This window comes from Aptenodytes patagonicus, chromosome 2, assembly GCF_965638725.1.
Source record: "Aptenodytes patagonicus chromosome 2, bAptPat1.pri.cur, whole genome shotgun sequence".
Taxonomy (NCBI): Eukaryota; Metazoa; Chordata; class Aves; order Sphenisciformes; family Spheniscidae; genus Aptenodytes; species Aptenodytes patagonicus.
In genome coordinates this window covers 4,351,280-4,377,981 of record NC_134950.1, presented here as the reverse complement: position 1 = coordinate 4,377,981, position 26,702 = coordinate 4,351,280, and the positions used below count along the sequence as shown (strand labels likewise).

General features: G+C 39.2%; 1 protein-coding gene across 3 annotated transcripts in view; it reads right to left on the bottom strand.

Annotated features, from left to right (window-relative positions):
- The window catches only part of TRAPPC9 (trafficking protein particle complex subunit 9), a 549,779-nt gene that overhangs the window by 279,728 nt on the left and 243,349 nt on the right, over nucleotides 1–26,702 (bottom strand). For all 3 annotated transcript variants that reach the window (XM_076329044.1, XM_076329045.1, XM_076329047.1), the window contains one exon: nucleotides 1,738–1,891. In XM_076329044.1, the coding sequence (XP_076185159.1) occupies nucleotides 1,738–1,891 (154 nt within the window). The remainder of the gene's footprint in view (nucleotides 1–1,737; nucleotides 1,892–26,702) is intronic.

Here is a 26,702-nt window from a genome sequence, read left to right as displayed (position 1 = left end):
TTGCAAATACTTTTTATGTCTTGGCTGCATTTAGGCTGGCTTCTGAAGGAAAACAAGGCTTATGCAGTTAAGCCATCCACCCATTTCTCCCTGTCTGTCCATCGGTATGTCTGAAATAAACTCTGCCGGCCAGCGTCAAATTACTCTGGTGGGAGGACAGATGTCTCAGAAACGAAGTTTGAGAAACTTAGCAGAAGTGAGAGGAGCGATTTTTTGTTACTAGTTCACATCTAAATGTTGCTGTAAGAAATAAAAGGATGAGAAAGACTGACTCTACTTGAGACGTGAAATCTGGAAAACAGCGCACACATGCAATTTGTTGCCTTTCATCAGAATACTTTTAGTTGTAGGAACTGAGAGAACATTCATAACAAATCTTAAAAACACAGAAACTAATGCTTGCACTGAATTTAACACAGGGAATTCATGCATTGTTCTATTGGTTTTCTAAGGTACTGACTTCAGTGTCAGCCATGATAGTTTTGGTATCAAAATTAGGTTTAAATACAGAACACAGAATGGATGTAAACAATGCTGCTCAGCAACAGAAATGAATGAGGATGTATTTTTACACCCTGACAAAATTATTACAACTATGCATTCAATTCCAGTGTAAGAATTCAACTATGCTATCAAAGAATATTTATATCTTTCCATAACACAGAAATTTTCTAAGTGAGTTCTGGTTAAATATTAACATTTTTGCATAAATGGAACTCTTTCTGAAATGTTGCTTAGGGAGCCTGGATGGAACCAGGCACTAGGAATCTCATTTATGTCTCAAGTGTTGCCTTTGACAAATCCTGCGCAGCTAATTTAATAATTAGTAATGAAAAATCATTTCCGATCACTAGGTAAAAGTAGAATTAAAAGTACAAAAAGAGAAACCACGATTTGATTGCCACTGTTCTCTCATTTCCTGCCACCCATCATCACGTGAATTTGAGGATGATCGGAGTGAAAAATCTAAATCTCCTGGAAGATGCTGAGTATCAGCACATGGCTTGAGGGGCTGTTGGCTGCACAGAACGTTTCTCTGATTAAAATTATGAAAAAGTGTATTTTTGACAAGCCAAGCACAAGATTTTTTATGGAAATCATGAAATTTGCAGCAACCCCATTGGTTTATTTTAACTCTAAACTGAATGTAATTTCTTATTAATAATCATAAGGCAATATTTTACCACATTTAGAATGATTATGGGGATTTTATGTTTAGAATGAATAAAGTCATCACGCAAGTCCTTTCCAAGCCTTAGAAAGGCTACCCAATATTAGATATATTACTAAATCTGTAAAGAGGACTTGGAAATAAATTATTCTAATATGTTCTGATTTGCTCAAATTTAATTAAATATATGAAAATTTTCTAAATCCAGCTTCATGTATTTCTTCATGATTCAGTTACTCGGTGTGGGGGAGAATAGAAAAATTTGACCCTATAAAACTACTACTCATCAATCCTAACTATACTTCCTCAGTTCCCTAAAAGTTGGGAAAAACACACAGGGTTTGTGGCAGGCTCAATGACTCAGAAAAAGCCATTATAGTAAGACCCAAGCATCGTCTAAATAATATACAGCACAATTAACCTTAAACAGTCTATAATTATGATAAGCTTCATAGTTCTAATTACTTTTCAGTAACACTGTTATAAAGTGAGTTGAATTATAAAATAATATGTGTCATAGGGCATCTATTTATATATTTTTAAAGCAAGTATTTACGAAAGGATATAATTTTCCAGCAAATATCCAGCTTGCTGTTAATCTCCAGACCTTTTGCTTGTTGCCTTTCTTCTTCCAGCTGCTTTGCATTCGCAAACTGTGTCCCATCGGTAGGGGATTCTGGGAAGCTCTCAAAATTGAACTTGTCAACTTGGATAGCCATACTGTAGCAAAGGGAAAAGAAAGAGGAAAAAAAAAAGCAGGACTTTTACTATAACAATTTTACAGATATTACTTCTGCAGAAAATGCAGACCACTGTAAAACCAAGCACAATATTAGTATATTTGTCTCAGTGGCATCTAGTCTGTATACTAATGATATATAAGCCATATGATTTATGCTACTGAAAACAGAAGTCTAAGCCTATTGAAGGTGGTAAGATTTTTTACAAATCATCAGTCAACATCTTAATGCCTTTGTGCGTGGTACACAAGACATCTGTTTTGCAGCTGCAACCAGTTGACCTTATTGTGGTTCTGCAGAGCCTGAGAGAGCACCTTCATCTGCCTTCACTCTTGGTATGTAAAAGCTCCTGGTGTGCTTAAGACTTGCTGAAAAAAAGCAACAAGACTGGGCCAAATGCTGATGAACATACACAAGTGAAGCAAAATATTATATACAAAAGTATCTCCTGAAGTGAACAGTAACACACTTAGAAAGCCATGTGCACTTCATTGGTTTTACAAGCCAACTTCCTAAATTTTCCTTTAAAAATTTCCTTACAAAACTCAGGAAGGAAAGACAAAATAACCACAGTACTAGGGCCTAAATGTGGCCCTTGTGTCTTTTTCTTTAAGAAGATACTTCCATCTTGCTTAATGTATCTTCATGAATTACAGGCAATATTAATTTCAATATCATAGTATAATTCATTGGTAGTAAATGGTTAAATAATTGCTTTATTAAATGTACAGTAAGGCATAAAAGCAAATTAAATTAAATATATTACGCTATAATGCATACTAAATACTTATATGTTAAACTAGAATCACTAATCTAATATAAAGGGAATTTAGACCAGCTCACATCACATGAAATGTGGTTATAGCAGATCTAATATACTGTGCTGCCAAAACAGCTTTAATTTCCTGAATCGTCTGAAATAGAAAAATAATTAGGGAAGAATTAAAATATATTGCTCTTGAGATGACTTTGCACTTAAGGAAAACAGAAGACCAAGCAACAGCTTTGAAAACCGTTCGTGATGAAATGCAACTGCAGTCTAAGAAGGGGTATGGGAAGGGCATTTCACAAAACCACAGGATTACTATTATTCCTTTATCTATTTCTACATATAAAGAGGGAAACATATTCTATAAATGTTGCCAAAAGGAAATCACTAGTAACGAAAGTCAACAAGAAAGGGCTTTGAAATCCCCCCAGGCCAGAAGAGATTTTCTATAATTAGCATTAATTTAAAAGAATCTTGACCCTAAAAGAAACTGGGAGAAAATACACGGCAATTACAAGAACAAGGAATAATCTAGAGCTTATGAAGTTTACTGTGGAAAGATGAATTCAAATAGGCCCATCAGGCTTCACCCTGAGCAAAAACTGACATCTCAGGAAAAGCTGTTAATGTTCCAAGACTACCTTCATCATTAAAAAGTACAAACACAACACTGAGACAAAGGTGGCACAATTACTGTTTCTATAAGCTACCTCTTCTGCAGACAGCATCTTTGCTCATCTTCACATTTAAAAATCAAAAAAGGCAGAGGAATTAACCTATTCCTCTCCGAGGGGTGTTTTTGTTTTGGCTATTTTTTCTACAGCAAGAGATCATTAAGAGTTCTTCATTTGCATGCAAAGACCATCCCGTGGGCATATAAAAAAGCTAACATGAGCTGCAAAAGTGTATCACAGTAACTGCCGGAATCAAGCCAGAAATAAAGAATGTACTGAAAAACACCTAGATAAAATCTGTAGAGTGGATTTTTAAAAAAAAATCCGGCCTGAAACTATGACTAACACCATCAGTTCTTACTGGCATTGAAATATGATTCGATTCTGCAAATGCCGGTTGAGTTTCCTGGATTTTGCATGGCCAATGCATGTGGAAGACAGAGACACAACTGGAAGATTACAAAATCAGTTTTGCCTTTGTTTCCGAGATTACTTCATCACTCTGTAGTACATGAGCAGATGCAAACCCAGTACTTCATTTCTATTATATACACAGCACTGCTTAAATTCTCACATAAATACTCATAGTTAGTTACCTATAGTCATATTTCAACAACAAATAATCTTAGTTCCAAACAGTCAAACATATTTAGAATCCATCTCCCAACAGAGCTTGAAAACAGCTCTCATCTAATTACTGTGCCACGCTTAGAAAAGAGAATGATATATTAGAAAAACAGTCCTGCCTAACAATATTTAATATTTAATTGAGGGCATTCAGATTGCATTCTTCTGTTAATGGATCATTACTGGCATTATGGTAATTATTTTTCTGGAAATTAAATACGCGTGTAAGCACTTTTTTCTCCAACAGTCTACAATAAATCCACATCAGCTTCAGGAATACCGCCTAGATTACTCTTAACAACAGTTCATTGTAGAGCTCTGTTTAAAATAACTTTTATTAAGCTCTAAGGTATGGAAAAGTTTAGTAAATAGGGCTCCTAGTACTCAGAACCTCTACTAATTTTTCAAATCTTTTAACCATGTTTTTATTTACACTGTGTATACTGTATTTAGCACAGTGACACCTCATGTCACATGAGAAGATACAAAACCACCCCCAACAACATACTTGCCAGCTAGAAAGTGAAGAGGTCTGAGTAAAAGAGAACTATGGAGAGAAAAATATCTCACACAAAACAATATTACAAATACAGCTGTAGGCAGAATATATGAAAGCAACAAACAGATAAATTTTTTCAAGACTATAGTTACACTCAAAGTAAAGCATGACAAAATTAAATCCTAGCTCCTTTTCTTAAACATATATCCCTTTAATCATCAGTATTCTGTTTCCTCTTGTGCTAAAAATATTCATATCGAGTTTTGTCTCTGCATTTTTTATCAAAAATGTTGCTTCAGTATTTATTCCTCAGCCTATGGAATGTGTAGGAAATTGGAAGGCTTTACACAAAAGTAAAAACAAAATATAAATACCATAACCTAAATCAGTCACTCATCCTTAAAAATTCACCCCTACACAAACACGGCTTCTTCACTTCACTTTTAATGTGATGATTTCTCCCATCTCAAAAGATGCATTTCACCAGTGAGGTATTAACAAACGGACAAACAATTCCTGAAGCCAGTTGACTGAAGGAGAAAATGGTTAGGCTGGACATTGGATTACAATCACCAACTAAAAAAAGAACTTTTCATTTTTTAAATGATCTGTAGAGATCACATGGGCTTTATCCTAAAAGAAGCAGAAGTCAGTGAAAGGCAACCTCCTGAACATTGCCCAACTTTGTCACTGTGCTGTGCATCAGAATAATGAAACTGAAATATATTTTAGCTGTAAAAGTCTTTCTCCAGTTCTGTCTACAGTTACTTTACAACCTATGTTTCTTGTCAAGAGTTCTCTGCACTTCTTTTCTCCCCAAATTTGTCCTTGTTTCATAGAATTATAGAATAGTTTGGGTTAGAAGGGACCTCTAAAGGTCATCTAGTCCAACCCCCTTGCAATGAGCAGGGACATCTTCAACTAGATCAGGTTGCTCAGAGCCCCGTCCAACCTGACCTTGAATGTTTCCAGGGATGGGGCATCCACCACCTCTCTGGGCAACCTGGTCCAGTGTTTCACCACCCTCAGCATAAAAAATGTCTTCCTTATACCTAGTCTGAATCTACCTTCTTTTAGTTTAAAGCCATTCCCCCTTGTCCTATCACTACAGGCCCTGCTAAAAAGTTTGCTGCCATCTTTTTTATAAGCCCCCTTGAAGTACTGATAGGCTGCAATAAGGTCTCCCCAAAGCCTTCTCTTCTCCAGGCTGAACAACCCCAACTCTCTCAGCCTTTCTTCACAGGAGAGGTGTTCCAGCCCCCTGATCCTTTTCGTGGCCCTCTTCTGGACCCGCTCCAACAGGTCCGTGTCTTTCTTATGCTGAGGACCCCAGAGCTGGACACAGCACTCCAGGTGGGGTCTCACCAGAGCAGAGCAGAGGGGCAGAATCCCCTCCCTCGACCTGCTGGCCACGCTGCTTTGGATGCAGCCCAGGATACGGTTGGCCTTCTGGGCTGCGAGCGCACATTGCTGGCTCATGTCCAGCTTTTCATCCACCAGTACCCCCAAGTCCCTCTCGGCAGGGCTGCTCTCAATCCCTTCATCCCCCAGCCTGTAGTGATACCGGGGGTTGCCCCGACCCAGGTGCAGGACCTTGCACTTGGCCTTGGTAAACCTCATGAGGTTCACACGGGTCCACTTCTCGAGCTTGTCCAGGTCCCTCTGGATGGCATCCCGTCCCTCTGGCGTGTCAACCACACCACTGAGCTTGGTGTCACCTGCAAACTTGCTGAGGGGGCACTCGATCCCACTGTCTATGTCATTGATGAAGATATTAAACAGTACCAGTCCCACTACGGAACCCTGCGGGATGCCACTCGTCACCAATCTCCATCTGGACATGGAGCCATTGACCACTACCCTCTGGATACGACCATCTAACCAATTCCTCACCCACCAGACAGTCCACCCATCAATTCCATACCTCTCCAGTTTAGAGAGAAGGATGTTGTGGGGGACCGTGTCAAAGGCCTTACAGAGGTCCAGACAGACAACGTCTGTAGCCCTTCCCATGTCCACTGATGTGGTCACTCCATCATAGAAGGCCACTAGGTTTGTCAGGCAGGACTTGCCCTTGGTGAAGCCATGCTGGCTGTCTCAAATCACCTCCCTGTCCTCCATGTGCCTTGGCATAGCTTCCAGGAGGATCTGTTCCATGATCTTCCCAGGCACAGAGGTGAGACTGGCCTGTAGTTCCCCGGGTCTTCCTTTTTTCCCTTTTTAAAAATAGGGGTGATGTTTCCCCTTTTCCAGTCAGTGGGAACTTCACTGGACTGCCACGACTTCTCAAATACGATGGAGAGTGGCTTAGCAACTTCATCCGCCAGTTCCTTCAGGACCTGCGGATGGATCTCATCGGGTCCCATGGACTTGTGCACCTTCAAGTGCCTTAGATGGTCTCAAACCTGATCTTCTCCCACAGTGGGCAGCTCTTCATTCTCCCAGTCCCTGCCTTTGCCTTCTGCGGCTTGGGCGGTGAGGCTCGAGCACTTGCTGGTGAAGACGGAGGCAAAAAAGTCATTGAGGACCTCCGCCTTCTCCATGTCCTGGGTAACCAGGTCTCCCGTTTCACCCTGGAGAGGGCCCACATTTTCCCTCATCTTCGTTTTATCCCCGACATACCTATAGAATCTTTTCTTGTTGCCCTTGATGTCCCTGGCAAGATTTAATTCTATCAGGGCCTTAGCTTTCCTCACCTGATCCCTGGCTGCTCAGACAATTTCTCTGTATTCCTCCCAGGCTACCTGTCCTTGCTTCCGCCCTCTGTAGGCTTCCTTTTTGTGTTTGAGTTTGTCCAGGAGCTCCTTGTTCATCCGTGCAGGCCTCCTGGCGTTTTTGCCTGACTTCCTCTTTGTTGGGATGCATCGCTCCTGAGCTTGAAGGAGGTGATCCTTGAATATTACCCAGCTTTCTTGGGCCCCTCTTCCCTCCATGGCACTCTACCAAGCAGATCCCGGAAGAGGCCAAAGTCTGCTCTCCTGAAGTCCAGGGGAGTAAGCAGGGGAGTAAGCTCGCTGTGTGCCCTCCTCGGTGCCCTGAGGATCTTGAACTCCACCATTTCATGGTCACTGCAGCCCAGGCTGCCCTTGAGCTTCACATTCCCCACCAGCCCCTCCTTGTTGGTGAGAACAAGGTCCAGCATAGCACCTCTCCTCGTTGGCTCCTCTACCACTTGGAGAAGGAAGTTATCATCGACGCATTCCAGGAACCTCCCGGATTGTTTGTTGTGATATACAAGAACCTAGAGAATCAAGAATCTATAGAATCTACATAGAAAGAAGTAAAAAAAGACAATTCCGATTGAAACAGGCATTCAATTTATTACAAACCGCTAGGATAACAATGGCTCACGTTGTGCAAGGGTAACTGTAGACACAATACCTTGCCCTTCACAGTAATTACATATCAGGGAAAACATAAAATATCTTAAAACTCAAAAGTTTAAACGTATACTTGCTCCAGCAAAAGGGACTAGAATTTCATTTTAACCTTCTTTGCCTCGTGGGTAGCTATCCAAATTTCCTACAAGAAGAGTTTTCAATAAATCATGAGATATTTGTATAAAAACACTGCATTATGTAAAAATATTAAATAGCCAATCCTGCAAATGCAAAACAGGTTTTGTCTCTCTCTGGTTAACCTTGCTTGTGCGGGAGAAGGGATAAAGTAAAACAGTTTTCATGAATAATAAAACAATCGTGTTTTGAAACTACTGGGTTTTGTCATGAAACCCAAGCCTTTGTGACAGCTACTCAGACAACCAAGCATCGTTACAGGGATGCAAATTATTCAAACACAAATTAAGTGAATGAAGAGGAAAAGGTCAGCTCATTGGCAATGCTGATGATATGTCTGCATGGTATCATCTCACGTCACCTGTCAGGATGACTTACAGGGAAAAAAAATGACAAACCTTCTGATGGTGCAGCAGACATTTCAATGCCAGTTATCTAAAGTCCTACTAAAGTAACAGTACAGAATTATTAAAGACACTGGGTAGTTCATTTCACCACTTCTCATAAAATGAGTTTCAACTTTACTGGAAATAGTGCTCTATCCTGACAACAAAATGCACAACAGAAAGGACTCTGTATCAAGAAAAAAGTCTTCCTGTAAATGGCATCATGACTACTCCTGAGCCAGCGCCTTGCTCGTCCCTCTTTATTAAAGCAGTGCCAGTTACAATTAAGCAACACCAACAGTTTCACAGAAGTGGCAAGTAGCAGATAAAATTAATAGGTGAAAAATTCAGTACGGGAGTATTGCCTGTAGTGCTATAAACTCCTGCCTCCTGCTCGGTGCCCTTGTTCCTGGCAGGAGAGCAGGTAGGTCCCAGGCATACCTGATCCCCCAGTGATGCTCGCAGCTCTTTTGATGTCCTCATCTCTTATAAGAGGACGAATCTATAAAGTGAAATTAAATATGTCACACTCTCCAAATCAAACAGGGTTAAAAGCAGGCATGGTATTAAAAGAAAAGCAGCAATCTGGTTAACATAACTAGATTTCATCTTTCATTAAGTAAATACAATACTGCTGCTTAGGTTGGAAGAATAAAATCTAGAGATCGTCCTTATTCAATTATCTTTAGGAAGAAACAATATAACAGGAACCCAAAAACTCTTCCTCATGGCTAACTATCTATTTAAATAATATCATCTACAGATGAGTTTGCAAGCTGTTTCCATAATGAAGCTGAAAGGAGGCAGTTGGAGACTTTATTCAATATTACGCTTCTTGTTCATCCTCCTTTCTTATATAAAGTAGACAGTAGGGACACAGAGCCAGACCATATTACTACTACTTATGCAAAATGCTTATGTATATGAATAGTCCCTGTATAGTCAGTGACTTTGAATTTCAGGAAAAGCTAGAAGTGAGGGTGATACTCTTGTTCTCACTTTCACGAGGAAAAAAAAATGCATAAAGACAAGCCTACTTTAAAAAAAGAAACTTCACCTGATTCTTCCATTGTGCAATCTCAGTAATAACATTTTTATAACATCATGTTTCAGGTACACATAATTCTACCCTAAATACAAGTTCTGCAACTAATACAAAAAATGGTACAGTAGTAACACCCCAGTATATAATAATTTGTAGGCAAAGACGGACCTCAAGAATCAAATCTCTTGTGAAATGAATACATATATATCACTCGATGAAAATGAGAAAGTAAAGTAATCCAAACTAACATATACCTTGTGTTTACTTCTAATTATTTCACTGCTTTAGAAGTGCAATCTATGTTTCATTCACTACAATAAAATACAACTCTAAAAATAAGGAACTCAAGCGACCCATAAGTAATGATCTCTCCTCCTGGCCTCAAACTGACTTCATAAATAAAAAGGATTGCTTTAATATCTGAACTATGCAGAGCAAAAGATAAATTTTTCCATTAATCTCAAAAATGCCAATTAAATGAAAAAATTTGCATTTAGAACTTAATTATTTATTTAAAACAATTGAAGAGGAGATAAAAGTCAAACTAGAGTGCTGAAGTCTGTAAAATTCAACATCTTATACTCATCTGATCCACATTTCAGATGGTAAAAAGTTAAACTAGGGAAGAATAGTTCCACTGTATATAATGTAATATTTGAAAATGGAACAGTGTTAAGAGATAGTTAGCTACATAAATCTTCTGTTTAAATGAGATTATACTATGCATGCTGAGAATCTGGCTTTTTAATTCCTAACTCCAAATCTGAAAACCATGAACTGGAAATGAAGAGGCATAACAATTAACTTCAACTTGCATCTTTTTTCACTTGTCCATTTAAGTAATTTGGACTTCTATGGCAATCACCATGCAGCAAAACCATTAGCTACTTAATGAAATAAGAAATTTAAATTAATAATAATAATGGTAATAGCCTACTCTATAAATACACCAACTTCTATAGAGGGCATAAGAGACTAATAATCAATAGTCATTCACTCCATAAGGAAATCTAGACAAGCATAAGCATGATAATACTTAAAGATTGAGTTGAATATCCTCCCTTTATTTATCGCAGCTGATAAATGGATTGTCATCCTATCATTATCCAAAATAATGCCATACTGCACCTCCTACCTACCTCTCAGTGGAATATTAATAATCAGAGAAATAAATTTCAAAAGGTATTATGTTCATATTCAGTTGCTCATTTGTATAATTCAGTATTGCCTTTATATGGCAGAAAGTTCAAAAGAAAACATATGTAAATTAAAAACATGGAATTTTGCCAAAACCAAAAAACCTCATTCTACAGTCATGCCTAGTTATCATTCCAGCTCTCTCAATCTTCTCAGGAAAAGATTGAGAAGTTTGCCCACCCCAAGAAGTAAAGAGAAAAATACAGTGGAATAAGGCAAGCACCTCTGTTAAGTTCAGAGCATCTTTTCCAGGTAGCCTCAAGTGGAGGAACCAGGCACTCACCTGCTCCAACCCTCATCTTCCTTCTGACTCTGCACACTCCTAGCATTAAGGACCATGGGACAAAAACGTCAAGTGCCTCTGCTTTTGGAACACACCAAAGAAACCAGAAACACTGGTAAGGAGCACTGTGATCAGGAATCGCCACCAGATCACTTCACAGCATGGTCTCTGTCCTGTCCCAACACTGATGGTTTTTGCTGGTCCCAGGGCACAGCGGTATGGTACAGGTGGAGTGGCGCTGGGTCTGTGTAGGACCTGCGTAGGACACCGAGACACTCAGAGGGGTCTCACAGCCTCTTGCACATGATAAACCTGGATCATCAATTCACTTTCTCTTCAGAGAAAAAGCTTAAAAATCCCCAACAAATCATGCAATTGATGGCAATGCTCCTCTTTTAAAGGGATATGACCATAACGTGTTGCCTACACCCAAAGGTCATCTTCAGAGATACTGAGATCCTAGTCAAAACCAAACTTAGAGTGCCTGAAACTGAACAGAGTTCTTGAAACACCAGAACAGCCTATACAACTGAGAAATCATTCATACCTGAAGCAGTCCATCTCAGTGATTACGCAGGAGGAAATGAAATGATACAGGGCTTTACATGGAAGATTTTCGTAAAGGAAGATTCAAACATTTTTGGGTAAAATGATAGGATGCATGAATGCCCAGTGTATACATTTTGCCATGGACTATCACTTCAAGATACAACTAGACTTTACATTCATGGTGAATTATTAATTGTACTTACTTGTTGTCTTCTTTATATACAAAGACAACATTTGCCCTTTTTCCCAGAGCACTGCAGTAAAAGTTCACTTTGAGAAGATTTACTGTGATAACCAAAGTCTTTTCCAAGTCGTCGTTTTCCCAAACAATTTCCCTTCCTAGATGTGTAACTTGTATAGTTATGCCACATGTGTGACCACATTTTCAGGATTTCTTAAAAAAACAATAGCTGCTGAGAGTGCTCCTTGGTTAGTTCCTTGAAGAGTCTTGTATTCAAGTTAGCCCAGTCCATGGACTTTAAAATGTTTACTTTGCCACAGCCGCATTGCTTCTTTTGGTATAGAAAGGAGTTATACAGACTTTATTACAGATTCTCAAGTCCCAGAAGCAAGTTTTGTGAGTCACTGTATTGGGTTTGCATGGCAAGGTTTTGGTAGTGCGGGGGCTACAGGGGTGGCTTCTGTGAGAAGCTGCTAGAAGCTTCCCTCATGTCCGATAGAGCCAATGCCAGCTGGCTCCAAGACGAACCCGCCACTGGCCAAGGCCGAGCCAGTCAGCGATGGTGGTAGCGCCTCTGGGATAACATACTTAAGAAGCGGGAAAAAACTGCTGGGCAACAGCAGCCAGAGAGAGGAGTGAGAGTATGTGAGAGAAACAACTCTGCAGACACCAAGGTCAGTGAAGAAGGAGGGGGAGGAGGTGCTCCAGGCACCAGAGCAGAGATTCCCCTGCAGCCAGTGGTGAAGACCATGGTGAGGCAGGCTGTCCCCCTGCAGCCCATGGAGGTCCACGGTGGAGCAGATATCCACCTGCAGCCCATGGAGGACCCCACGCCAGAGCAGGTGGATGCCCAGAGGAGGCTGTGACCCCATGGGAAACCTGTGCTGGAGCAGGCTCCTGGCAGGACCTGTGGACCCATGGAGAGAGGAGCCCACGCTGGAGCAGGTTTTCTGGTAGGACTTGTGACCCTGTGGGGGACCCACACTGGAGCAGTCTGTTCCTGAGGGACTGCACCCTGTGGAAGGGACCCACACTGGAGCAGTTCGTGAAGAACTGTAGCCCGTGGGAAGGACCCGTGTTGGAGAAGTTTGTGGAGGACTGTCTCCTGTGGGAGGGACCCCACGCTGGAGCAGAGGAAGAGTGTGAGGAGGAAGGAGCAGCAGAGACAATATGTGATGAACTGACCGCAACCCCTGTTCCCCATCCCCCTGCGCCACCAGGGGGGAGGAAGTAGAGAAATCAGGAGTGAAGTTGAGCCCAGGAAGAAGGGAGGAGTGGGGGGAATGTATTTTAAGATTTGGTTTTCTTTCTCATTGCCCTACTCTGATTTGATTGGCAATAAATTAAATTAATTTCCCCAAGTTGAGTCTGTCTTTTGCCCATGACAGTAACTGCTGAGTGATCTCCCTGTCCTTATCTCGACTCATGAGCCTTTCGTCGTATTTTTCTCCCCCTGTCCAGCTGAGGAGGGGGAGTGATAGAGCGGCTTGGTGGGCACCTGGCATCCAGCCAAGGTCAACCCACCACAGTGACACCATACTTAAACTAGCCTGCAAAAGAATAAAGTTGGAGGACGATCAGGACATAATCAAGAAACCAAAGCACCAGAACAACAGTGAACGTCTCCCACTGCAGCAACGCGGTCCATGAGTTTTGACCTACAGAGCTTATTTTGTAACTACTACCAGGAATACTGTTCACAGACATGAGTCGGGGCACAAGAAGCTTTAATCGTGCTCCCTAAATCTTAGCTACCAGTGAGTAAGCTTCACCTGAGGAGAAGTACAGGTTCCACAGCAGTCAACTGCTCAGCACTATTAATTAAAATTATATGCATCTCACTCACACACGCACACACAAAATTTTCACCTAAACAATATTTTCCCCAAAAAACACTGTATGCATGAGTTTATTTAATGCTTCCTCCACCAATAACACCTAAACATGTGTTTAGAAGCATGCTCAGAAACAAGCTATTTTCAGAAAACAAACTCTCCCACTGAGCAGTGCAGCAGCCTTAAAAGACCACAATTCTCGTCAACAGTTACATCCTTAATGAACGTTAATGTGATAGCCTCCAAGCACTTCCCCTCCACCCAGGAAATAATGGTTAACAAACCAAGGTGTTGCTTCTATTGCTAATTATACTCAGCCTTTAGCAGCCCTGGATCCAACTTCAGCAATGTGCAGAGCCAGAACTGTCTTTAGTTGTACCTCATCATGTTTATATTGATTTACCTTTGCACATTTTGCCCCACATATTGCTGTGTTGCATTAGTTGTCTGCTTTGCCTGATTAGTATATCAGAAAATGAGCACAGCTCTAAAGTACCTTGTTATTTTAAGACAAAACTCAACTGCTGTAACTTCCCATTTGGAAGCTGCCATATCTTATCAAATAACTGCCCTGCCAGTTGCCCTCGTATTCAATGAGCCGTGAGCTTGAGCTCCCGTGCGAAAGGGCAGTGAAGCCAAATGGCCAGCAGCCTCAGATCTGAACACTACAGCTAGAAAGTCAGTATTTATTTAATTATTAAAATGGAAAAATACTAATTTTGGAGCAGTTGCCTGCCATATTAACCCAACTCAGTGCGCTGGTTTTGGCTGGGATAGAGTTAATTTTCTTCATAGTACCTAGGATGGGACTGTATTTTGGATTTGTGCTGGAAATAGTGTTGATAACACAGGGATGTTTTTGTTACTGCTGAGCAGTGCTGACACAGAGTCAAGGCCTTTTCTGCTCCTCACACCACCCCACCAGCGAGCAGGCTGGGGGTGCACAAGAAGTTGGGAGGGGACACAGCTGGGACAGCTGACCCCAACTGACCAAAGGGATATTCCACACCAGATGACGTCATGCTCAGCATATAAAGCTGGGGGAAGAAGGAGGAAGGGGGGGACGTTCGGAGTGATGGCGTTTGTCTTCCCAAGTAACCGTTACGCATGATGGAGCCCTGCTTTCCTGGAGATGGCTGAACACCTGCCTGCCGAAGGGAAGGAGTGAATAAATTCCTTGTTTTGCTTTGCTTGCATGTGCGGCTTTTGCTTTGCCTATTAAACTGTTTTTATCTCAACCCACGAGTTTTCTCACTTTTACCCTTCCGATTCTCTCCCCCATCCCACCGGGGGGGAGTGAGCGAGTGGCTGGGTGGTGCTTAGTTGCCGGCTGGGGTGAAACCATGACACTCAGTCAATTAGGGTGGTATAGACCTCACATTATATACGCACAATCAATTGCACAGCCCTGTTTGCATGCCTGCCTAATGTCCAGGCAGTGACACAACCATCTTCAAAGAACTAAAGCAAATTAAAAAAGCCTGTTAAACTCAAACTAGATCAAAGAGCTTTGACTCTTCTTTTCTGTGGTTCAGAAATACTTTGAACATAGTAGTTTGAATTTTAGAAAGGAAAATTTCACCTGTGAGCGAAGTCACGCTTGGGAAGCTCTCACGGAATATGCAGCTAGTGTAAAGGAACTCAGAGGTAAAACCAGGATTTTTGGTGCCACTACTAAAACAACATTTCTTATCATTTTCATATACACAAATTTCTTATATGAGAATGGATTCTTCACTACATTTGGAGGAAGTGGAGGGAAGGGGGATTATAAATACTACAAGTTATGAGCAGTCAACTAATGGTGCCTGAGATAAAGATACTTTGGTGCTGACAGACTTCCAGAGCACCCTTTGTTATCATGGCAAGCACAAAGTCCCCAGCTGAGGAACAATTTAAAACAAAACCCCCAAAATATGACCTTTCAATTAAAAGTTCACACTGAAGGTATCATTTTAAGTATGTTGCTAAACTTTTTCAAAATTTTCATGATTTTTAAGAGAAAGTGTTCTTGTTAAAATGAGGAATACCCTAACAGGATTAAGGAGTGCTGGAGTTTTTCATTTAAGTATTTCACTCACGTCTACTTGAAATAATGTTTTTAAAATGTCTAGCTTTAAAGATATATTTTTTTAGATTAGTCTTTTCAGCGCTTCATAAACTGAGAAACAATTATTTCAAGTAAAAAATTAACTCGATATTATTTAGAAGCTTTGGTAATGTTTTAAAATATGTAAATGTTGAAGGTGGTTTTTTTCAGCATTTCTTTTTAACCTATAAATTTACAAAGTCTTTTCATTCATCTAAATCTAAATTTTGTGGACTAAGAAAAAAAAATTTAATCCAAATTCTGTGAATCCCCATTTCTTTGTAGTATTCCTTTATAGATCATAAAAGCTCAGAAGATGATGCTATCTAAATTTCTTCAAGACAATTTTTCCTTTAAAACTTTCCTTGCAAACTGCAAGGTAAAATTCAAAGGTACCAAAATAGAAAACAAGGATTTGAGATCTCTTTTATGAAAATTACATATACGTTCCACTCATTGACCAGATTTTGCTGACTATAGTAAAAACATATGTAGGCATATATAGATTTAGGCATCCATTTCAAACTGAATCCCAGTTTAGGAATCAGTCTTATTCTTTGCCTTTGGCGGGGGGAAATCAATATATTTTCACTTCCAGCTTATGAGAGAGTTGAAATTCACTTGTATGTAGATCACCAGCACTTTTTTTTAAAAACCATCCTTTTCCACCCGGTTCCCAGTTCCTGCAAAGAAGCCAAAATCCCCAGACAAATACACAGAGGGGCACACATATTCAAACACACGCACAGTGTTAGGCCAATTTGACAGTTTACCAAAAAAAAAAAAAAATTCCCCATCTACAAAGAACAATTGAACATAGCAAATCCCAGAGTCAGATTATCCCACAATGACAGCCTAGTACTACCAGATAAATTGTACCCCAGAATTGCGTAGTAGTTTTATAAACCTTCCAATCCACAGCTGAGAAGCCCCCATGCTTCTGATGTGCTAATTTGCTCTGAGTTATTCAATTATCCAGGTATAAATGAATTATAGGGTTAATATTAAAAGTGGAAGCATGTATTATTAAAATTGGGTTTATATATCTTATACTAAGTAAATAATACTGTAAATATACTAAGCAAAGATTACACAATCTGCTTTGTTCTGAAACTGAGTTTTTTATACAAAATATTTCTCTTTTTATTGCTTACTTGTCTCCATTTCTCTTCTTCCATACAACTAAAAAAGAGATGCCATCAAGCAGTAAATCGAGGAATAAAGCTGCGGAGATTTTTTTACTCCCATTTATTCCCGTTGAGCCTCCCTCAGGGATATACAAATTGGAAATCTTTAAATTATCATCTAATAGGCAGAAACAACGTAGGCGAGACCAATTAAGTAAAAGGCAGAAAGTTCTATTACACATGTAATTAAATTACATTCTTTGACTAGACTACATTAGAATCATTTCCCAAAAAGGACAAAACTTGACTTTAATCAGCACATGACACATTGTATGACATGTCACTAAAATAGTACATTAAGAGTTTTGATATTACTAAAAAGAGCAGTTTTCTTAATTGTAAATCAAGTTACTTCCAGGTGGTTAGGAAATGGGCTAACCAGCAGCATTCCTTCCTAAATATACAAGACTCTGATGACACATAATTGAGTACAAAGTCATAAAAGAGCAGTTTTCTTTTTTTTTTTTTAGCTGTAATATCCTTCAAATAGGTACCTACACACATTTTTTCAGTTGGACTGTTCTCTTACAGAAATCCATACACTGTCATAGAACTCAGGAAATCACTAAATCAAATCACCACCTTAATTGCTAACTGCAATGTCAGTGACAATAAGTAGGGATAATTTTGGCTTGTAATCACGAACATTATCAAAAAGAATAATGGGGGGGGGGGGGGAATGCAGTGCAAACAATTCCACTTACAAGCTTTCAGGCTCTTCATCTCTAGCCATTCTCAGCATTGAGGCAAACTATTGCTTGTTGCAGGCACCAGTTCAGCAGTGCCCGGAGCCCTGTCCTCGTGACACTGCACGGGAGCTTTGATCCAGCCCTCGGCAGCTACTTCAGGAGCTGGAACGCAGGCTGGGATGAAAACATACTCCAAAGGACAGATACAAGGGACTCTCCTGGGCTACAGAAGCCAGAGGAGAAGGAGAAGCAACACTTACCTCTCCCCATGGTGCTTTTCTGCACTTTTCCTTTCTGAAAATTGTCTAAACCAGTCAAAAAGTAAGGCATCTTCACCCCATTTTGAGAACAATACAATAGAATTAGTTAAACCAATAATTGTTTGTCAAGCTGATAATCAGAACATCAGATATGGATTAACATCTCCAAGTACAAATTGCATTTTGGAACTAAATTAATTCTGCAGTCATTCTGCAAACAAGGGGGGCAAACAGTTTCACAAACCTGGGACAACCCGTATACCCTAAGCCAAATCAGTATTTTCCTTCAAGTAATTCCCAATAACTCACTTTTTATCTCTCTCTTTTTATATGTCTTTAGACAATACCATTTCAATAGAAAATCTATGACCTGTCTCAAGAAAGTTCCTATCCTATTGGAATACATTTGCCAAGCAGGCTTAGAAACCCTGGTTAAATCATTATCATTATTTCATTATTGGAAATATCAGTTTATTGTTTCTTTCATAAATGTACACAAACTAAAATGGAAGACTTGGAAAGGAAATAAAGCGATTTGCTTTCTCAATTGAACAGTATGGAAATGCAAAAACCTAAAAAGCCACATGGTTTAAATTGCCTTAGGAAAAAAAAATAGCCAGTTTATATCAAAAGAACAAACAGCTTTTAAAAATGCAAAAAATTTTAAAATGTTAATTATTTGTATAAATCAGTTCTTGTGCACAAGGGATCAAAAATAAATGTATTTGTGTAGTTGATAGCAGTGCTGAGAATAGCAGGAGGCAATATGAAAGACAAAAACCAGGGCTTGTTTTGGTGAGCGTGTTTTCAGGACAAGTAGTACAGACATAACCAACTGTCTAATGTCACCGTGTGCTTGAAAATATCATTGTACAGGAGTCCAGCCTGCACAGCCTCTCCGATAATGCCACATAAAAGACAAGAAGCTCTCCTTCAAAATTATAGATGGCCTGCTCTTTCCAGAAAAGGAGACCTAACGTCAAAATACAAGAGAGAATACCAGAAAGACGTTGACTTGAACACACATAGAACAGCCTGGGAAACAAACAATAAGGAGTACTGACCTAAGAATATTCCTCATCTAGATTTAAATTCCACAATTAAAGCCTGTGTATATGTACTTATTGCCTGTTGTCGCCATTTTATCAGCGCTCACTAATCACTCCATAACTTACTGCAATGGTTTAACCCCAGCTGGCAACTAAGCACCACCCAGCCGCTCGCTCCTCCCTCCTCAGCAGGATGGGGGGAAGAGAATTGGAAGGGTAAAAGTGAGAAAGCTCATGGGTTGAGATAAGAACAGTTTAATAACTGAAATAAAATAATAACAACAACAACAACAACAAATTGTAATGAACAGGAAAATAACAAAGAGAGAGAAATAAAACCCAAGAAAGACAAGAGATGCAAATGAAAACAATTGCTCACCACCAACCGACCGATGCCCAGCCAGTCCCCAAGCAGCAGCCCCCTGGCCAACCTTCCCCCTAGTTTATTGCTGAGCATGATGTCACATGGTATGGAATATCCCTTTGGTCAGCTGGGGTCAGCTGTCCTGGCTGTGTCGCCTCCCAACTTCTTGTGCACTCCCAGCCTACTCACTGGCGGAATGGTCTGCGGAGCTGAAAAGGCCTTGACTCTGTGTCAGCACTGCTCAGCAATAATGAAAACATCCCTGTATTATCAACATTGGTTTCAGCACAAATCCAAAACATAGCCCCATACTAGCTACTGTGAAGAAAATTAACTCTATCCCAAAGATAGAGTTAAAACCAGCCAAAACCAGCACACTTACTGTCATGAAATTCTCTATTTCATATTGAAGAGGTCATGACTCTGAATATTCTTAATTAAGTCCTGTCCTACTCAAGTCACTGTGTATTTAGAAGGAAAATAAGTGACAGCCAAAATAAGCTGCTAGTGATGCCCATCTTAAGATATGCTTTCCACCAATATATAGAGGGGAAAAAAGGAAATATTGGTAAAGTACAATGTATCTATTGTGCCTGACGCTGTTGGGCATAGCAGTGCTGCTGTAGGATGAGATGGGGTAAAGGCTGCTCATGAGTAATACAAAATAAGTTAATAAGAAACAGTTTAGAGCATTATTTACAGAACACAGCACAGCCTATTAAGCCTATGGTTATTTTAAAAAACATCTCAATGACTTAACACAAACTTCACTTTCTAAGTTTACTTTAGTACTTAACAAGTCTAAATTCAAATGAAAAACAGGACCTCAGCTCCCGACTTCAAGCATGACGCATATGCTCTCCTATCTTTAAATTAATGCTTCTGAACTTCTTAACTTTCACCTTTCATTTCATTTTACATACGAACTTTGCTTTTCCCTCCAGTGAATAATGAATAATATACAACATAGAGTGTAATGCCTAGGAATAAATCTAAACTGAATTCAGGGGTGAAAATGCAGCTAAATTGTTACATTCATGTCAGGATCCAAAACAGTAAGATCTGATCAAGCAGCTAAAAAGACACCACTTATAACAATAATGGATATCAAATATATAAGAAAAAAAAAACCTAAAGATTTGCAAGTGCATGGAATTAATAATGATAAAATATTTACTAAATCTACAGATGTCACTGCATTCTTTTACTCCCATTTCTTCCAAAGTTCAGTGGATTTTCTAAGGGTGAAAATTTTGATTGTTTGATGATTTTTATTGTCATATTGTCATAAGCCTTTCTAAAAAAATAAATTACTCTTTTTGCGTGACAGCTTTAGGAGATGTAGGTTTAATGATCTCAAGGTACAAAAACATTTTGTGTTTTGATGTACCTTGCTTATTTCAGTGAAGAAATCATCTATTCTGAACCTCAGTTCTATTAATAATTAAAATTATTTTTCGTAACACAAAAGTTTTCTCAAAAATATAGACAAATCTTTAAACAAAACTTTAGCCCTGCCCATAAATCCTCAATGCTTAAACTAAGTTAACCTGGGGGATAATAATCCTTTGTTTAATGTGCACTTACATTCTAAAAAACTACCCTATGGTTTATTGGGTCAGTGACTCCAAATCAAATTTCTTTCTTTTATCATTTAATTCCTTCCTTCCAGTCTTCTAATCCCCACACTCAGATTATTAATGTTTATAATCTTTCTCCCATTCATCACTATCAATAGCCAGCTTTTCCAAGGTCTCTGCTACGCCCAGAAGAGGAGGAAATGCAAAGGAACGTCAGAATATGGCCAAGTAATTAGAATTCCGTTAACATTTCTGTAGATAATACATGGTCCAGACTATAATGAAACCCTTTATCATGCTCTTCCACTCCAGTGGCTAAACAGTTTTTAATATTTATAAATATGGAAAAGGAAGGTTATTCACCAAAAATTGGAAGTTCTTTTAAGATGTCCTGGTCCACTTCAGTGTTTACGTATTGGTTACACTCATCTATCTGATGCAAGCTACTTTTTTAGCCTTAGCTTTATCACCTCACTTAACACTTCACTCAGATGTGACCCATCCACATGCTGCTGGAAAATGACCCCAAAAAAGACAGCGTACTCCCCTCACTCCCTTCAGCTTCTCTTGATGTCCAAACTAAATTCAAAAATAAAAAATGAGACTGATAAAAGGAAAAAGTCAGCTGACTTTTTAAACTGCAGGTCTTAAAGAGTTTGCAATCAACTCCATCAAGCTCTGTGTTAAATTAGTCTCTGGCCTCTCCACCACTGTTGAGAAGAGACAAATTGCATCTTTTCCTGCTATCAACGAAAATATGTCTAGCTGATTTGGGGTAAATTCACTGTAGCTCTGTGAGCCACTCAGTTAAGTGCAGAGATGCTCCCCAGATCGTACATTTTTGATCTGAACTTTGGGGCAATTTTATAACTCAAAAGACCAAGTAGCTTTGGAAACTTAGTCATGATAATATGAATGTAATTACTATAGCAGCTTCAATGTGTTCTTCCTAAGGTATTTTTAAAGAGCTGGAATAGGGGAAAAGCGTCCATCGTTAGTTATACCCAGTGAATCAGGAACACAAATCAGCGAATTAGAAACACAAATCCATTAATTAGAAACACATCTGATCTGGGCCAGCATAGCACCCACAACAGAGTCAAATCTCTTGTTGGTATCCAACACAAATGAAATTCCAGACATTTTCAGTGCTGAAAATTAAGTAAAGGAGATTAACTTGGATGTTAGCTCTTTTATTTGGAAGCCAGAAATGACTCGGACAAATCAAAATGCTTTGTGCTTCACAGAGTCCTATCGGTACCCATCAGGGCCTGCAACATGATCACTGCTGATATAAAAGAAGCCCAGAGCTCCACTGCACTTACATGCAGCAGAGATTTTGTGTCCTAACCAGGGAAAAACCATAACAGGGTAAGGGCTAAAGATGAAAGGCTCCTCTTTGCAGATGCTGGCCATGTCTCATCATCAAACAAAAAGCATGGCTCAAATTAACTCCAGTAAGTGAAACAGTTGACAATCATCTCTAGGAATCTTTGTACCTGTTTGAAGTAATGATAAAAAATAACTCCACTTAACTTGAAGTGTACATATCTACTGGTGCAGAGACCTCCATGAACAGCCTTAGAGTTATAAAGAATCCAAACTACACATCACAAACTGATTATATTTACACAAGAACATGCAAAATATGAAAAGCACACCCCTCATAAGATGGATAGAAACAAACCAGTTTTCCTTATGAAGTGATCAAATTATATTTCAACTGCATTTAGCATATTTAACTTGAACCACAAAACCTGTTTGCCATTTTCTGAAATTCAGAATAAGTCTCTGTCCTTTTTTTCCCTTTGTTATCAGAAAACAGCTGATGTAAAGCTCCATTCTTCTCAAATGAGAGCAAACCTAGCGGGGGAGACATTTAGTAGTGTTTCTAAGCAGGATTTCATGAGGAATGTTCCTGAGAAGGATGGAGAAAAGCCAGTGAGCAAAGTAGTTATTCTTACTGGCAAGGGATCTAACAGTGGCATTTACTTCAAGATAAAGAACCCTGTATTGGTGTCTACACAGGTGTTTAAACACCCATTAAACTCAAGGGAGGAAACAAAGAGGATGGTCCCCTAACAAAGATCTGGGATGCCGTAAGGATGACCATTACTGCTGTATATCAACAACTGCAGCCAAAGCAGATAAGGGAGATTGACAATCCTCTTGTAAAGATAAAGATCCTTGCAGGAGCCCGATGAGGGGGGCAGAGAACAAATGACAGCTTTTGTAAAGTTAGTTCAAGCCTCAGAAGCACTCATTGAGCACAAGGAACTGCATCTCCCTGTTCTCCAGCTCTTCCACAATGGGGTTTCTTGTTGACAGAGTACTTTGTCTCTTATGATTCTGAGAAAATAGTACCTAAGCTGCAGGACGTGCCCATCGCATCAACCTGTGACACAATAATGACACGGGTTTGCCTTAATTCAGTACATCGACTGTAACAACAGGTATGTTGTAAATAATGTGTTATGGATGGGAATAACTCCAGGTATCTCAAGGACGCAGATAGATGATATACTACTATTAAGGTAATTGCATTACCAAGAAAAAGTTTCCACGACATTCTTGGGAAGTCCTGGAAGTTTTAGCGCTGTGGAAGCTCCAGGGAAAGACTGAGATTTTCCCGGAACTGTGCAACGTGGAGCGTACTGAAGAACACTGTGACCTGACAGAGGGCTGCAGTAAGGCATCGACTGCAGAAACGCTCACAGCCATAAGCACCACAAGAGCAAAGACTATTTTTTTCCTTCTGTTGCGACTGATAAAGGCTGCTTGACTGAGGTCTGCTCCACCCCACACTGTAAATACCTACGGGGCCATAAGGCAATAGAGAAGGTAATTCTGCTATTCATGACCAGAGCACTAACCAACGACCTTCCTCAAGACTCTGTATTCTGAAACATTTTCTCTTTTTCATTTGAAAAGAGGAAATCAAGAAAAGAAAATCTACGTGCTTTGGGATCAAACATCAAAAACTGAGATTGAGAGGTAGAAACAGATTGAAACGTGTGAGACTCTCAAAGCCCAACAGCTTCAAAGTCAACATCCAAAGCTGCAAATCACCTATAAATATTTCTGTGTAAGCACTCAGAACACAAGGCAATATTCTAAAAGGGACAGCAAGGAAACTAGAAAAACGCAGCTGCAATGTCATGCCAAGAATGACACAGGTAGATGAAGTCTCCTTCAGGAGGTACACACGTATTTTAAGGGCATTAGTTCATTCAGTACAGAAGTTAAAGTATTTGGTGGCAAGCAGTTGGAAATGGACATATCCTTGTTAGAAAGCGTACATGAGGCAATCACTCAAAGAAAAAAAACCCTGTATTTACTTTAAAAAAAAAAAAATGCATCAAAAGCAAACTGTACAAAGAGAACAGCCGTAGTTGCTATAAAGCATTATTTCCACAGCCAGTTTTCATTAACAGAAAAATACCTGAAGATCCTAGACTTTGATCAAATAATGTGTGCAGAAGCAGCAAGCTATTTTATGAGATTCCAAGACAAGCTTCTCTCAATTCCATCAGGGAAAAAAAAAATTAGAAAGACGAAATGCAAGTCATTGCATGGTGAAACTGCTCCTGTTCCAGTACCTTACACATCAGTCTTTCTCTGGCTAAGTTTTAATCGTGAATTTATTGAAAATGTAGTGATTCATGTGGGGATAGTTACACTATTTTTTTTTTCCTGGTTTAAATTGCTGATTGGTACATTCAAATCTTAGGCTATTTTACATATAGCTGGGGTTTTGGTTATATCCTGAAATTGCATTGTTTTTCAAAAATATCTACAATGTCAGAAATGAATACCCATTAAAACAGGAAAACAAAGCATAAAGATGATACAAACTACACCTGTTCTTTTCAAGGGAGAAATCCACACAGCCAGAGCAAGGCAGCCAGAAACCACTTCCCAGCAAACATACAGTTGTATTGAATCATTAAGCCAGCATAGGGCTTAAAAGGATAAATCTCAGCTTTTAAGTGCAAAATAGAATTCAATTTTAACTACTGAGCCATGACCACTGCCTCTTTAACAATGTTATAAAAAGCTACTTGGCTTTTCAAATTTTAAAAAGTCAGTATCGCATAAATATGCTCACAAACAGTCTAAAAATAACTTTAAGCTGCCTACCCATAAGGTCAGAAGCAGTAGACGCACAGAACTGAAGCTCTACAAAGAGCTTCCAACAAGGAAAATACTACTGACAAATGTGAAGGTGTTGCCACCGGTTCACAGCTATTTCTATACATTTTTTCAGTGTCAACTTACGCCAAGTTATACTCAAGCTAAAATGGCTTGAGATGTAGGAGTAATCTTGAATATGCAGTTCTCATCAGTGAACACTTTACTCGTGTTCAGAGTATACTTATTAGAACTTATTAACTGAAATTAAACTTTGGTGCATGTCTTTTCCACTCTTTACTAATGATGTACTACTAAAGGAGAATAAAGATAAACATATTTGAGATGCATTAAGGCAGAAACCAGTAATTTTCAACAACTCAATGCAGTCCAGCGTGCCTCGTTACTATGAACGCAGAGAACACATACAATGTTGATCACACTACATCAGAAACCTTGTCCATGTGGATCTTCTAATGGATTCTTCTCCAACTCCTGATGGAAACTAAATCCGCCATATCACAGCACAACCATTACTTTAACATACTTCATGCTTCTCAAGAGTTGAAAAATATAGTGGAAATCCTGATAATGATGGGGGCTCAGACTTCCCTGAGAAATTATTTTTTTTTTTTTGGCTGTGGCAGGTCTACACTTGGTAGCATATCGTATCACAAGACAGAGAGCTCCTCTTTGTAGACCTTGAAAAACAATCTAACAAGACCATCAGTAAGTATGCTCTGAACACCAGTAGTGATTCACTGATACAACAATTTAGGGACTTCAATGATTCTGCATCAAGTTGTGTCTATCTAGCTTGCAGAAGATGAAGGACTAAGTCAATCCTCCTGGGATTTGAACCTCTAAGGAGTCTAAATATTTCAAATCTGATGTTTCAAGCATTCTCCCATCCCCTCCAGCTACACTTTTTTCTTACTATGCTTTTTTAAAACTTTAATGTTTTCCCTAGAATTGGGCACAGAAAGTATTTGATTACCAAAGTAAGAAGTCATGGGTTGAAACAAAGCCATAAGAAACACTGCAGCCTGTCAAAGGTGATAAGTGCCTCTGATTATCCTTGACTACATTCCCCGGGCTCAGCATTTCATTAAATAGCAATGCTCTCTTTTAAAAATAGATTTACCACCGTCGTGTCCTGAGGTTCTTTCATGTTTTTAGCTAAATCTATGTACAGAAAGACTACTTTCCTCAGTAATTATATTTGATTTTCATTTTCAATGTTACTGGTAAGATTTGTTAAGTTTGGGTAATATGACCTAAAACAAGTCATGAACACTAAAACAGCTTTTTCCTCTCTGTTTTAAGAATTTCCCTTCAACTGGATGAATGAATAACTTCCTGGGAGAAATTACAAAATGCCTTAAGAATTATGTATTAAATTAAATGAGGTGAATTTGGCTGTTACATCCTTGAAGGACAATACAGTCAAACATCGATGCATGTCAAAATAAATTAGTTTTTTTGCTGGATATTAACAAAATTCTTCTAGCACATTTCAGGATAGAAAGTGTCTGCAGCACCCGCTTAATAATGCCTGATCAAAATCTGTACTTTTTTTTTACTGATTATGATATTGTTTCAAGTAAGATGACTCACCATGTATTAAAAATAAGGAATATCATATATTTATGTGGGTGGAAATCTTAACAAAACATTGAAAAGAGCAAATATATTTTCAAATAAATCTTTTTTCTTGACGTAATAGACATAAATGGCTCTGCTCTGTAGAATACTTATCTAATTGGGGACAACAACAGGAAAGCTGAATTGATTTACTGTTAACTGAAACCCAGAAAACAACACTTTCCACAAGATGTCAAATTTCCATTTCCTTTCTTCATTGGTAGAAGATTCATCAAAC